A 15,405-nucleotide genomic window follows, 5' to 3' on the forward strand; every position below is an offset into this window, starting at 1 on the left:
CTTTGCGGTCAAAATACGAAGTCACGATCGGCATAAATGAATATGTTCAAATTGTTTTAAATCTTATTATGCCCCGTGATAAAATGTCGTGGGTGGCACATTAATGTCCGTTCGTCGATACATGATTTTTCCTATTAATAGGTAGTGAAAAATCTGAATTTGCTCAGAACTTGATAACATCATAATAACTCTGGATTTTTGATAGAAAACATCTTTGTTGCTTTGTTGCTTTGTGGCTTAGATGGATTGATATTTTAACAAACAGTCAGTATCCCGCTAGTTATATACAAAAGGTTTCACTTTATATTTTGGGTATGAACATTTCTGATGAAGGCAAACCCAGAACGTATCATTTTCGATTCTTCAGGGATTTATAAGATTTGGACATCGATTGATGTGTTTTCACATTCACTTGGTCAATGACACTACTAAGCAAGATGATATCAGCTTCCACAACTAAAAGCCGATTAAAGCTAATTTATTTTTAAAGACTTACATAGCTTATGAGCAAACTACTTTTTACAACATGTGTATTACAAATCATGAAGTCGAAACGCCTCAATGTTCTGAATATTGATTGATATTAGTAATTTGTTTGTCTCTCCTTTTACAACATAAATTAATTTTGATTTTGTTTTAAATAACAACATTACCATCAGCTAATCCAAATGTTTACATACATAAACAACAGATGGAATATATGGACAATATATCTGATGTCCGGGGGACATAATGCATAATTATTGAAAATGTCATTTTCATTGACATTGTCCTGCTTTTGGTGGCGTACTTATCTTATTAGCCGAAATGAACAACACCACGGTAAATACGGATTTCTCGGACAGTCATTACAAACATGTTGTATTTATTCTCGACGCTCTTCTCATGCTTCCGACCATATTTGGAAACAGCTTAATTCTATACTGTGTTTTGACATATCCGAACCTGAAAAGAAAGATTTATGGCTTAATAGCAAATTTAGCTTTAGCAGATTTACTGATTGGATCAATTTTATTTCCATATGAAATGACAGCCATATTAATTCCAAGCTTAGATCGTCGAAAGTATTTGTGCATTTTCAAACATTCGCTTTTTACAATCTTAATCGGGGCGTCTGAGATGAACCTCTTTATGATATCAATGGATAGATACTTCTCAGTTTTACACCCTCTGAAATACCATACTTCCTTTACAACCGGAAGACTTAAGCGATACTGTGCCATTGGTTGGTCAATAACAATTATTTTAGGAATATTGCCGTTTTTCGGTTGGAACACTTGGGAATTGAACACACCTTGCACGACAAAGTTTGTCCATTCTCCTGGTCATACCACCTTGGTTCTAACTTTTTACATACTACTTATAATAATTGCTATTGCATTGTATATATTAGTTGCAAAAAAAGTGTTCAAGCATTTACAATCAGAGGGTTGTGTCAAATCTGATGATGTTAATTATTTGAGATCAACATCTAAGTTTACCAAAAACATTGTGAAGACCAAGATTATGATCGTGGTTCTTGGAGTGTTTGCATTGTGTTGGAGCCCGTATTGTGTCTTAGTGATTTTACAAACATATTTCATAGCTCCTAATGATAACTTAGAAAGAGTAGAGAAATATTTATTGCTTCTCGGCCAAGCGAACTGTGGATTAAATTGGATTATTTACGGAATTAAGAATAAAACAATGAGAAACGCGTTCAGACGTACGCTTTGTCATCGCTTTCCTGGACAATTGTCTATGAGTAGAAGTTATGAATCTAATACGTCCACCAATGCATTATCAATTCAGGAATCGTCTCACATATAAGTTTTCAAACAGTAAACTCAAAGCTAGTTGTTTTGCTGCCACTTTAAGTTTAGGAAGTGTTAAACTGAATAGCTAAGTTATCATTGATATCATGTATGTATATATGCTTGGTTGTAAGTAAGTAAATATGATTTTTTTTATCTGTAGTAAACATGATTCAAATTAAACATTCAAATTTTTTGTCTCAATAGATATGGGAAGATGTGGTATGAGTGCCAATGAGACAACTTTCCATCCAAGTGACAATTTATAAAAGTAAGCCATTATAGGTCAAGGTACGGCCTTCAACATATATGCTTGAAGCCTTGGCTCACACCGAACAGCAAGCTTTAAAGGGCTCCAACATTACTAGTGTAAAACCATTCAAACGGGAAAACCAACGGTCTAATCTATATTAAAACGATTAACGAGAAACACGTATGAACTACATAAACAGACGAAAACTACTGTACATCAGACATACTACGATTATTAAATAATTGATAGGAACAATGTCTCACAAACAGTTATACATTTATGTACAATATATGTAACCTAATGATATTTGGTTGTATATAAATTGTTTTGTTTAAGGGTCAGCTGATGCAAGCTTTCGGGTGCGAGATTTTCTCGCTGTGTTAAAAACCCATTGATGGCAGTTAGCTGTTTTCTACCCTTTGGTCGATCTGTTGTCTCTCTGACATATCCCCTTTTCCATTCTTAATTTTATAACAAAGTAAGCCCACTTTTTCGAATATAAGTTCGGCAATTTATAATATGTGTCAACTTGAATTTACAATGATGTTAATTTCATTCAGTTTTTAGAAAAGAAATCAGAAAAACCTATGACACATCGATAAAACTATAGATCACCACACAGTCTTCAACAATGAGCAATGCCAATACCGCATAGTCAGCTTTAAAAGGCCCGGAATAACAAATTCAAACGAGGAAACTCACGGCCTTATTCATGTAAAAAATGAAACGAAAAAATATTAAACACATCATCAAGCGACAACCATTGAATCACAGGTTTGGGACAGGCACATACATAATGTGGCGGGATTAAACATGTTAGCAGGATCTCAATCCTCCCCTAGCCTGGGACAGTGGTGTAACATACCAACATAAGAACTAACTATAAAAATCAGTTAAAAGAGGCTCAACATATCAGATGGATACAATTAGAAATACTACACAGAGTGAACGTGGCCGGGTACTTGTATATCCCATACAACAACAACAACAAAAAAAAAAAAAAACACAAGTGCAAAATACACATTTGAAAAAAAAAGAAAAACAAAACAAACACACTACATATTTCAAAAATATATGTATATGCGCTATAATAAAAAAAAATATGCATGGGTTCTGCAGAACCAAATGTTTCGCCTAAATTTGCTGTTAATGGCAGGCTCAACAAAAATGAGTTAAAAAAAAAAACAATAAAATATTCCTCTCGATTATATCTTTTGATTGCAAGCAGCTTATGTCTAAGTTCGGTAAAAATACATTTATGAAATGATAAATGGATTCTAATATAAGTAAAATACGGATAAAATGTTATTTCTTTCTTTTTAACAAATTTACTTATGGATACTATCTTATGGTCATAAACAAGCTTCTGTCCAAGTTTTGTAGAAATCCAGGATAGTTTAAGAAAGTAATTAGAATTTTAAAAACTTTCACCACAGAGTAAATGAAATGTTTCCCATCAGAAAAACTAAGTCCATTTACAAGTCAAATACGGAAAAGCAGGAATTTTATTTTACAAATTTACTTGTGAATACTTCTTTATGATCATAAACAAGCTTCTGTCTAAGTTTTGGTAGAAACCCAGCTAGTTTAAGAAAGTTATTAAAATTTCCAAAAGTTCAACCACAGAGTAAATATTTGTGGACGAAGCCGCCGTCATAATGTAGGATTGCTTGCTATGTCTTGCTTTTTCGACTAAAGTTGAAGGCTCAACAAAAATGAACAAACAAATAAATAAATACGAGAAATCAGTGAAAAAATAATACCCGACAATTGAGAAAACAATCCCAGACTTACAAACTCACAGAAAGGTGTTTTTTCAATGAAATATTTTGTTTAAAGCAAACGTAGAAGCACATACAAGTCAAAGATATTGTGTTGTATAAGTTATTACCTTTTTCTCCACATAAATTGTGCAAGTAATTACTGGTACAATTATATTTGTACAGGTAATAACTTGTATGAAGGCATCATACAAGTAATTACTCATACAAAGTTTTTGTACAAGTAATAACCTGTACAAAATAATAAAATATACACGACATTTACATAGATTTACATTATAAATAGTCACATCTCTTCTTCATCAATTGGCCTCTTGCAAATGCTGCAATCTATATATACCACATCTCCTTTTTTTTACCACATTTCCCTTTAGGAATATTTGTCCTTGACCTATAATATATAAAATTGTTATCACATAATATCAGATTATTACATGGCATTTTTCATATCGCATGTATTATCAGCCCTAGGATCAATATCAGCCCAAGAGCCGCATGGCTCGAGGGCTGATATTGACCGAGGGGTGATATACATGCGATATGAAAAATGACATGTTATGATCTTTTTATCATATGCTACAACAGTAGAGAAAAATAACAGATTCATATATTGACCCTTTTACGTGGTTCCCGAAAAGAAGTTGAAAGAGTAAAAAGTTCACGGACGTCGAACCCAAAATTTGATACATTCAATATGAAATCTTTCTATCATATGCCTCAACAGAGAAAAATATTAAAACACATTTTAATATGGACGAATCGACAAAAAGATAATAATTCAACAGTATACATAATGAACATTGTTTGGAAAAGTCAACTTTTTTAAAGGAACTTTCTAAATTATGTTTCAGAAAAACTTAAAAATGCATTTATTTAACATTTTTTTTTTTTAAATTTTTTTTTTAATTTTATTTTATTATTTTACACAATATACTTTCCAGTATGCAAATAATTGTTTTGTACATTACTTTGTAATGTTTTTCACTGAAAACGTAGCATTGAGGTGTATTTTCCGGAATTACCGAGTATCACCGTAATGCCATGTGATAACGTTACGGAAAGGCATGTGATAACAATTGAAGCATGTGATAATCTTTTCATTTCAGCCCGCTAAGCACCAATTCGAATAATATGGAAAATACTTTAATTTAATGCTTTTATCATATGATAAAATCATATGTTATTTAGTCTAAGTATGTGATAATAAATACTATCACATAAGACAGCTATGGCGTTCCATGGTTATCGATTACGTATCTCTATGGTTTTAGATTTACAACCCTGACGACATAATATCAGTTTGAATGCTCCCCGTATCAGTCAGGAGTCTACTTCGTCAAAATTATCTCCCCATTACGCCAGTTCATTTTCACAATCGTAGAAATGGAAGCCATTGTAGGGATGACGCGCTGCCAATTTTGCTCTCGGAAACCGATAAATTTATCCACATTGCACCATTACGATCCTTATATGTCAGTTGTATTTTAAAGGACAAATATATCAACTAGCTAATGAGCATCAGTTAATGACCTTGTCTGCATTGATTCAACTTAAAACCATTATATGATCGGTTGTCAGGAGGAATTTTCGAAAATTCATAAACATTTAAAAAAAATTCTAATTAAATATTTCGTGGAAGGGCAGACTAGATTTTTTTAGTGGTCGAAAGTTTTCACACACAAAAAATTATAATTTTTCGAAGATATGCATTTTCATCATCCAACTTGAAAGACTGTCGTCAAGTACTTTCAGTAAAAAAATAGCTATTCGAACCACCTACTCTGTTTTTGTGATTCATTAGATAGGTATTTCACTTGACCCATATATTGCATCTTTTAGTACTGGGATTTTTTTATGTTATAAAGTCAACCTGTAGTTTATTATATAAAAATGATAGAACCTGAAGCGAGACGATGTAAGAAATATTCTTGCTTTGTACGATATCAAGACAAAACATTCAACTCAAACACGCCTTAACATAAAACGGTGCACTCGATTTTCTCTTTTCGATACAATTGTTACCCATTTTTTTGAATTTTTTTAGTCACATGATGGTAGGGCAGACACGAAAATTACTGAACTAATAGATTGATATGTTTTACGTCCGTAGTAAATTTTAAAAAAAAATCGGAGGTTATGCATTTTCTACATCCAACTTGAAAAATACCTATGTCGTTGACTTGATATCTAATTGTTCTGCTTAACTATGTACTAAATAAATTGAAAACTTATGCAAATGGTGTTTTCAAAATAAAACACTTCGTAATTGAGAAGAAAATTGTAATTTTGTTTGTTTCTATTTACTTTTAAAATTTTTGTCACTATAGTAAACATTAATTACAGTAAGCATTTATCGCCTTCTCTAACAAAGAGCTTCGATTTTTTTTTTCTATTTCAACCGGGTTTCCGACGTGTATATTTCTATTTTTAAGTCCGTAAATAATCCAGTTAAATGCAGAACTAAGAAGTGCAAGTAGTCCACAATACATTTTTGCCTCTAATAGATCGTTGATTATATTGGAATTGAGAGCCTGCAAAAAGATAATTATTCCATGTGGAGTCCAGCACAGAACAAAAAGACATAAGATCAAAATTAGGATTTTAGTCTTCTCAACTGATCTCGTATTAACGTTTCTGTATGGAGAAATGTAAGCTATCGTTATTATTTTCTCCTCGCTTTCTTTCATCTAGAATTATAAATGTCGTGATTACTACTTTTATAAATAAAATAGCTGACATAAAAATGGATAACATGTAGATAATAATACATATTTTGTTAAGTATAGGTGGTAAAATGTCTGTCCGTCTCAAAGAACATTGTGCAGATGTATCATGTGTATTCCACCGAACTATAGGTAATGTTGCCAAAACGGTCGATAAAGCCCAAGGAACAACAATAGATCCTAATAGCCATTTGTTGGAAAGCTGCATATGCCATAAGGGATAAATAATAGCTGCATATCGTTCAAGTGAGAGAATAAACAAGTTGAAGATTGACGCACCTACAAATTCCTGCATCAACACAGTTCTAAATAAGCATGTTAATTTATTGGATTGGTTTATAGTTCCAGAATGTTATATCATACGGTATGAATATAAATCTAAGTAAATAAACTCATCATAGATACCAGGACTAAATTTAGTGTATACGCCAGACGCTCGTTTCGTCTAAAAAAAGACTCATCAGTGACGCTCGAATCTAAAAAAGTTAAAAATGCCAAATAAAAAGTACGAAGTTGAAGAGCATTGACGACCAAATTTCCAAAACGTTTTGCCAAATACAGCTATGGTAATCTATGCCTGAGGTAGAAAAGCCTTAGTATTTTAAAAAATCAAAATTTTGTAAACAGTTAATTTATAAATATATATATCTTTATTACCAAAGTCTATATAAACTATAGGTATACAATTATATCAACATCAATAAAACATATAATACATACATAAACACAGACTATGTGACAGCAGAAGGTGTTGTAATGATAAACAAACATTATTTTAACATTTCGGATCTAAGCTTAAAAGATCTAAAAATAAATTTACCTAAATTACACAATTCTTTTACATTATTAGTACTCATCAGTTTGATAAATTTGTACATCGACGGTTTTTTCCAATAAAATGGCTTAATATAAATTGTTCTAAAACCTTGAAAACGTGGACATTTGAGGATGAAATGAAACTCATCCTCTATATCATTTTTACAAAAAGTACATATTCTATTATTTCTTGTTATACCATAAAATCTTCCATTTTCTATAGCTAAGTTGTGGCTACTTAATCTTATTTTTGTTATACATTTTTTGTAAACATTTGGAATTGGTTTGCATAAATAAAATTGCAGACAAAAATTATCTAACATATATTTATAATTAGATATGTTAATAGACCAGAAACGGCTAAATTGGCAATTAAAATAACTTCTTGTATGAAAAATTTTGTATTTTAGAATACTATAAATAAGAACACTATTACCAAGTACTGTTGGCAAGAGTATAATCCAACAAAACGTTCAATAACACTTTCAATATCGGCCATTACTAGCACTTAAAACAACACATTTCTGACAATTTCTCTTGAGAGAAAAAAATCCTCTATTAACAATGAGACCATTAATTATTTGTTTTAAATATTGTATTTTTCTTCTATATTGTATGCTTTTAAGCCTAATGGCAAATGTTTGGTGATAAATCAAATGATAATATTTCACACTATGACAATTATAGTGTTAATTCATAACATTTTGTTTTGAACAAACATTCACTTTAGTTTGGTACATTTACCTTTCCGATCCTTGCAAGTATTGTGTGTATGTTTGAGTGTTTTTATGGGATCAGGAACTAATTAAGACAGTGTATGCGTGTGATGTGTCAAATTGTACGGAGGAATGACATCTTAAATATCTTAGCATCCATTGCAAAGAAACTGTGTGTGATGTCGTAAAAAAGCTACAATTGGATTCCCACATAGAGTGGGGGGATAAAAAAAAAAACAACAGAACCGAAAATTTTGTGCTAAAGATCATGGAAGACCATATAATATTGAACTATTGAAATTGCTATTTATGCACTGTAAAACACTATTTGTTCACTGACAGGTAATATTCAGTTTTTTGCCATCAAATAATGTTTAGTTGAAGAACGTAGTAATATTTTACTTATAATATTTCTTGTATCCTGATCATGCCAGTCTAAAATGCGTATTTTGTAAATGATCATCCAATAAATGATGAAACACGTTATTTCTTCTCATTTGAAATATTTATTATATACTTTTCTAGCATAGATTCGTAAAGAAATTATATGTCACAAAATATGTGTTTTCAATTTTGTATAACTTGCTTTTTTCTCGAGTTTCATCAATGCTTACTACCACTGGGTGTTGAATTTATATCATGCATTTGTTGTATACAATTGAATAAAATTATTACAAACTTATGCTGCTAACATGTCTAAATTGACTTGATGATTGGTCCATAGAACATGCAGTTGAACGGCTTCTCCATTTACATAATGTCCGTTTAAAAGCTTGTCTGATGTTCCTATTTTTCAGTCCGTATATAATCCAATTGAGAGCTGAATTACAGAATGCCAACAAACCACAGTACATCTCTGCTAATAGAGTTTGTTGATTTTCACTTATTATGAACGTATTCAATATAACAACTACGCAGTATGGTCCCCAGCATAGCACAAACACTCCTAACACTAGTATCAAAAGTTTGGTTTTTTCAACTGACGTCCTCACGGTTCTAGTAGAATATCTTAGAATGTTTCCAGAGTTATTCATTTGATTGTTCAGAAAGGCAAATGTTGTAACAACAACCTTAATAAAGAGGCAAATGCATATTAAAATCGTCGTTACGTAAATAACTACGATCAAAGTTTTATAACCATTAGTTAAGCTATCGTGCCACTTATCTTTACATTTTTTAGAATAATTCCAAGAATTCCAACCAAGTAGTGGTAAAATCGAAAGTACCGTCGAAAGAGTCCATGCCATTCCGATTGCTCCAAAAAACATTTTTTTCGATAGTTTCAGATGCCACAAGGGATAAGTTACAGCAATAAAGCGTTCTATCGAAATAATAAGCAAAATGAAAGTAGATGCTCCGATAAAATCAAACATTAGCGCATTTCTTAATAAACATGTAATTTTATTCTCCCGAATTTCTTCAAAAGCTACAGATAACATATCAAAAGGGAGGAATATTAACCCAAACATAAGATCGGACACTGCCAAGTTAGCAATTAAAATATAATAACTCCGTGTATGAAGTGCACGGTACCTTGTAATACAATAAATGAGAAGAAAATTGCCAAACACCGTCGGTAATACTATTATACACTTCGTTATAAACGCTGTGGATAAGTAAGTTTTGTTAAAACTTTCCAAGTCTGTTCCGTTCATAGTTCCTAGGTGTTTATATCAAGGCACCAAATTGACAGTTCGTTTTTGATATTCATTATATTTTGATAATTCCAATAACTTAAAACACAGTGGAAACAGTTGCAAATGCATAATCCTTAGGCGGATAATATCATATATTTCATTATATAAACATCACAACCTTTTTCTCGGGGTGATTTTGAATATTGTGCACAAAGTTAAAAGAGTAAAAGCTAATTATATTTTATTATTTTAGCATAAGTAAGGCCGTTGGGTTCCTCATTTGAACTGTTTTACATTTTGTCACGCCATGGCATATAATAGTTAACTTTACAGTATGCGACAGTAGTGGGTGGTTTGTTTCATTTGACATACCACATTTCCACATTTTTATATACATGTAACTGGCTTACAATGTGATCAAGTTTTCATTAGTTGCTGTAAAACCCGTTACTAAAACAGTGGGGATATTGTAAGCTAGCAAGTTGTCATCCTGTTCCTTTTCTTTTCATAATTACAGTGATGGAGAAAGCATATGGTAATATATTAAAGAAAGGTGGTTAGCCATACATGTATATTCCACACATTCAGGCGATGCAAGAAACATATTGTTTCAATCATTTTGAAAGTGACGTCCTCAGTTTCGAAAAATGTTTATGAGTTTTGAACAGCGGTATACTACTGTTGCCTTTATTTGGACAATCATTCCTCTCCTTTATTCTATCAGTAACAGACTTCAAGTAATCATCCTCTTATCTCGCTTTTTTCAATTTCTTGATTCACTTTGCTAATGTTGAACACATATAATAATAGTGTTAAAGTATATATTAATATAAAAAAGAAGATGTGGTATGATTGCCAATGAGACAACTCTCCACCAAAGACCAAAATGACACAGATATTAACAACTATAGATCACCATACGGCCTTCAACAATGAGCAAAGCCCATATCGCATAGTGAGCTATAAAAGGCCCCGATAAGACAATGTAAAACAATTCAAACGAGAAAACTAACGGCATCATTTATGTAAAAAAAATGAAGTTCTTTATCCGCTTTGTCAATGTTGAACACATAAAGTGTTAGTGTATCTAATAATTATATTCATTAAATTGTTGATGAGAGGAAATCAACTTTTTTTATTTTAGTATTCAACTCAACTTCTCTAAAACTGTTACATTAAACACTTACTACTCCAAAACTGTCTCATAAAATAGTTACTACTCCGTCCCATAAAACAACAACTACTCCGGAACTGTCTCATTAAATACCAACTACTCCAGAACTGTCTCATTTAACACCAACTATTCCAGAATTGTCTCATTTAAACTCAACTTCTTCAAAACTGTCTCATTTGACACCAACTACTCCAAAACTATCGCATAATACATCAGCTACTCCAGAATTGTCCCATAAAACACCAATATGCCAAAACTGTCCCATAAAACACCAACTACGCCTTTAAGTTCATTGTATCATTACGCATCTAGTGTTACTATATTGCATATTTATGTTCCCTGTGTCAACATAGTGCTGGTTTTTGTTTCAGCCTTAAAAAATAAGACCCATTACACATAAAAAATAATTATAATTTTCATATGTGATCTGCAAAAACAAACTAATGGGTTTACATTTTGAAAAGGGTGATTATCGTAAGCGTGCTTTTAATTTCGATGTTAGAGAGGAAGAAGGATCAAAAGTTGTGTAGCAATAAGCAAAAAAAAAAAAAGGAACAAAACGTGAAACAAATCAAACTTATGTTATAATTGATGTATTTCATGGTGAAGGACTATTTTTTTGTTGATGATAATAGTAATTTAATCATATTTCATATAAAATTCATACAACTTTTTAAAGCGTAATGACATTTATGTCGACCACTGTTAATGGACACTAAATATTGCCCATTAAGCATAGATTTTTATTACGATAAAATTGTAATGTATGTTGTTTTCATAACTCAAGGCAAGCTAGAGTATATTCACTAGTCGAACAATGAAAATATAAAAAAACTAATATGATATCAAAGGAAGACTTCACTGTATTGTAATAATTGTATATTTTACCTTATTGTTTTTTTATTAAATTATTATACCTGAATTTCCTATTTATAATTGAGTGATTTCAAAATATTTCATTTAGCTTTTGTTAAGAATGATGCATCTTCAACTCAGATTAAAATTACCCAGGTAGTTAGAATGAAATTCAAAACAGTGTGGCTGTGGCCATTGATTGACACATTAAATTCATCCATTGACTGGGACAATTTAGGTGAACGTTTGTATGTAACGACCACTGCTCACTATGTACTTTTTAAAGACACTTAAACTATGTGGTCACCAAAGGTTCTCAACACCTTAATAAAGTAATTCGAAAAATTTATCAGAAATAACACGATGTTTTGATTTATATCAATGATATAAATCAAAACATAAAGGTTATTCCTGATTAATTATTTTATAATTAAAGGCGTTAAGAAACCTTTGGTGACCCCGCAGTTTAAATGTCTATCGTAGGTACGTCGTGAACAGTGGTCGTTACAGACAAAAGTTCACGTAAATTGTCCCAGTCAATGGATGAATTTAATGTGTCAATCAATGGCCACAGCCACACTGTTTTGAATTTCATTCTAATCACATAGACAATCTTACTTTTATCTTTAAACAGGTGAAATTCATAAAAAAAAAACAAAAAAAAAACTATAAATATCCTGTTTGTCATGTTATTTTTTCATATGATGATTATCTAAGAAATAAACAAAACTTTGTTTTTAAAAATAATAGACTTGTTTTTATCTAATTTTATTATTGTATTTCGTTGTTGTTAGTAGGTTAACAGTACTTCATGTCTTTTAGGTTAATTCATCCAGTACAAATTTATTCCCCGCACAACAATATGCGTGATCTTATATACAATGGTTTTAGTAATCATAAAATCAAGAACTCAATCGTGGCCTATAAACTTAAACTGCTGACTTGACTTAACTGCTGAATCGATGACTCGTTTATGGGTAGTCCAGTTGAGCTCTTTTTCCATTTGCATAACGTCAATTTAAACGCATGTCTGATGTTATCGTTTTTCAGTCCGTATACGATCCAATTAATACCCGAATTACATAACGCCAGTAAACCAGAATAACGCTTTACCGAATCAATTTGATCATTTCCTTTGAATATATAACTGTCTAAAACATCAATCATACAATAAGGTCCCCAACATAACACAAATAAACCTAGTACTAATAATAACAGTTTGGTCTTCTCAATAGATCTCTGTAATCTTCTAGCTGATAAACGCCGTATGTTAATGTCCCCTGTGGTAGTACTGCTTTCGTTAAGAAATGTCAGCGCTTTAGTCACAACTTTAACAAAGAGAACGAACGATATGAAAACAGATGTTGTATAAGTAAAAAACAATATTGTTTTATACTCTCCAGTAAGAATAGTGAACCAAGAATGTATACATCGTCTTGATGAATTCCATGAATTCCACCCAGAAAGTGGCAACACAGAAATAAACGTCGACAGAGACCACGAAGACACAATCGCTACAATAAGCCACCTCCGTGATAACTTTAGATGCCATAACGGATATGCAATGGCCAAATATCGTTCAAATGATATGACAAGCAAGTTGAAAACTGATGCACCGACAAAAGTTAACAATAGCACATTACGTAATAAGCATGTCAGCTTATTTTTGCGAATTTCAGGAAATCCGAAAGCCGACATATCATACGGAAGAAATATTAACGCAAACAGCAGATCTGACGCTGCCAGGTTTGCAATTAGAATGTAACTTCGAGTGTGCAGTTTTTTGTATCTTCTGACACAATATATAAGTAGAATATTCCCTAATATAGTTGGTAGCAATATAATACTTTCAATTATGAATAGTGCCAAGTCAAATGTTTTAGCTGATGTAGCTTGGTCAGTATTATTCATGATGACAGCAAACAAACTGGTAATTAGTCAGATCGAATGACGACGGACAGATGCGAAGTCCCCACCCACAGGCAACATATTGAATGTATACATGCTGCCTGTTATTCTGTTTAATCTTGATAAAGCACAATATCATTCTTGTACTATATTATAAAGTAATATTTACATTTAATACCTCGAGCAAAACAAAATCGTTTGTCCTCACTCAAAGTTAATTTACTTTTGTTTCTAATTGAATTTATTCTATAAATTATAATATTGTTTGTGAACAAGGTGTGAACAATATAATTTAAAGAGCTGGAAAAGCAGAAATGGTCGTCTGATTTAATCAGGGATTCAAATAAATATATGATACACATTTCAGTAATAATTTTGTAACATAAAATATGTCCCAATGAAATATAATCTGCCTGACACATTTTCTAACAAATAAGCTGCGACGGATAGACATCGACCCTTTGCATGCGCATCTATACATGTATTTCAATATTTCGCTGCGAAATAGTGTCCCTTATAATTTCACTGTGAAGTTCTGTTCATAACCATATTTCTTAATCAAAGTTTGTCATCTCTGAGGAATCCTACGATATGAAATTTTTGAAATATTGTGCTTGAAAAGCATATGTGTAACAGTGAAAGGATGCATCATATAATTTGTATCTATAATTTACCAGGATGACAACATGTCTTTCAATGGACATTTTTTCAGAGATGAGGATAAGGTATCATGATAAAAAAATCTTAAAATATTATCTTAGGAAACAATATTGCATAGCACATTTTTTTCTTTACAATTACACGTGTTTCTAGAATCACCTTTATTTGATCACCACGAGACGAGACACTTTTTGAGGAGCCAAACACAATAAACGGACGGAGAAGAACAAAACTTGAATAACTAAAACGTTGTAATGACAACTTTACCATACAGTTTGAAAACCTGATTTTCATACGCTAAAATAATTGATAAACTGAAAATACACCTAAATAATTGATTTTATTGAAAATTTGCAATTTAGTATTCATTAGTTGTGTATTATGCCTGAATGAAACCACATGGCGAATGGCGTGGCAAATAGTATTCATGAACACTCCTCTTGTGGTGGTGTCGAGCGTTTATATGCTTTGCCTATATGCCTTTTTGTGTTTCTTTGTTACATATGACGTGGTTCTGTACACATACATTCCAATATTGTGCCATGGTAAATGTTTATTTACATGCTTGTTTATTTTAGTAGTGATTGAAATGGTGACACAGTGTTAACTGCTGTACTCCTGTGTTTTGACATTTTTGCGTATTGTGTCTATTTTTTTGTTCACACATCGTTATCAATGTGTTGGATTTTAACGTGAGAGGGAGATGGCATAGATCAGGTAACTGTCAATAGAGAAGAAATACAATATTTCAAGAATTTTTGTATACAACCTTAACCACAAACATATGACATGTCTTTTTATGGAAATACATGTAGTTATTAAACTGATCAAGTTTAGTTTAGTTTAGTTTATTAAAGAAAACTCAGCCGCAGAAGACTGCGTAACAGGAGCATATTATACACAATTTACATCACAACATATTTCATAATACATACAGTATACATTTTTAAATTATACATCTTCAGAAATTAATCTTTGTTTATTGCATTTTTAAATCAGACAAGCATCTTTTCTACCTTTTGAATAAAAATTGACAGCTTAGACAGCACATTATTATTACAATATTTAAGCATGCCCAGTGCTTTTTTA

General features: G+C 31.6%; 2 protein-coding genes across 2 annotated transcripts; one reads left to right on the forward strand and one right to left on the reverse strand.

Moving 5' to 3' along the window:
- The first annotated feature begins 31 nt into the window (after positions 1-31).
- LOC143046073 (histamine H2 receptor-like) lies at positions 32-1,900 on the forward strand. Its single transcript, XM_076219050.1, has one exon. The coding sequence runs from the start codon at positions 808-810 to the stop codon at positions 1,807-1,809; it is 1,002 nt and encodes a 333-aa protein (XP_076075165.1). The 5' UTR covers positions 32-807; the 3' UTR covers positions 1,810-1,900.
- A 10,595-nt stretch (positions 1,901-12,495) lies between these two features.
- Positions 12,496-13,731, reverse strand: LOC143047062 (lysophosphatidic acid receptor 3-like). The gene has a single exon (XM_076220041.1). The coding sequence runs from the start codon at positions 13,657-13,659 to the stop codon at positions 12,670-12,672; it is 990 nt and encodes a 329-aa protein (XP_076076156.1). The 5' UTR covers positions 13,660-13,731; the 3' UTR covers positions 12,496-12,669.
- Positions 13,732-15,405: the final 1,674 nt, after the last annotated feature.

This window comes from Mytilus galloprovincialis, chromosome 9, assembly GCF_965363235.1.
Source record: "Mytilus galloprovincialis chromosome 9, xbMytGall1.hap1.1, whole genome shotgun sequence".
Classification (NCBI taxonomy): domain Eukaryota; kingdom Metazoa; phylum Mollusca; class Bivalvia; order Mytilida; family Mytilidae; genus Mytilus; species Mytilus galloprovincialis.

Excerpts from the sequence above, each read along its gene's own strand:
- LOC143046073 (XM_076219050.1), top strand. The coding sequence starts at position 808 with ATGAACAACACCACGGTAAATACGGATTTCTCGGACAGTCATTACAAA.
- LOC143047062 (XM_076220041.1), bottom strand. The coding sequence starts at position 13,659 with ATGAATAATACTGACCAAGCTACATCAGCTAAAACATTTGACTTGGCA.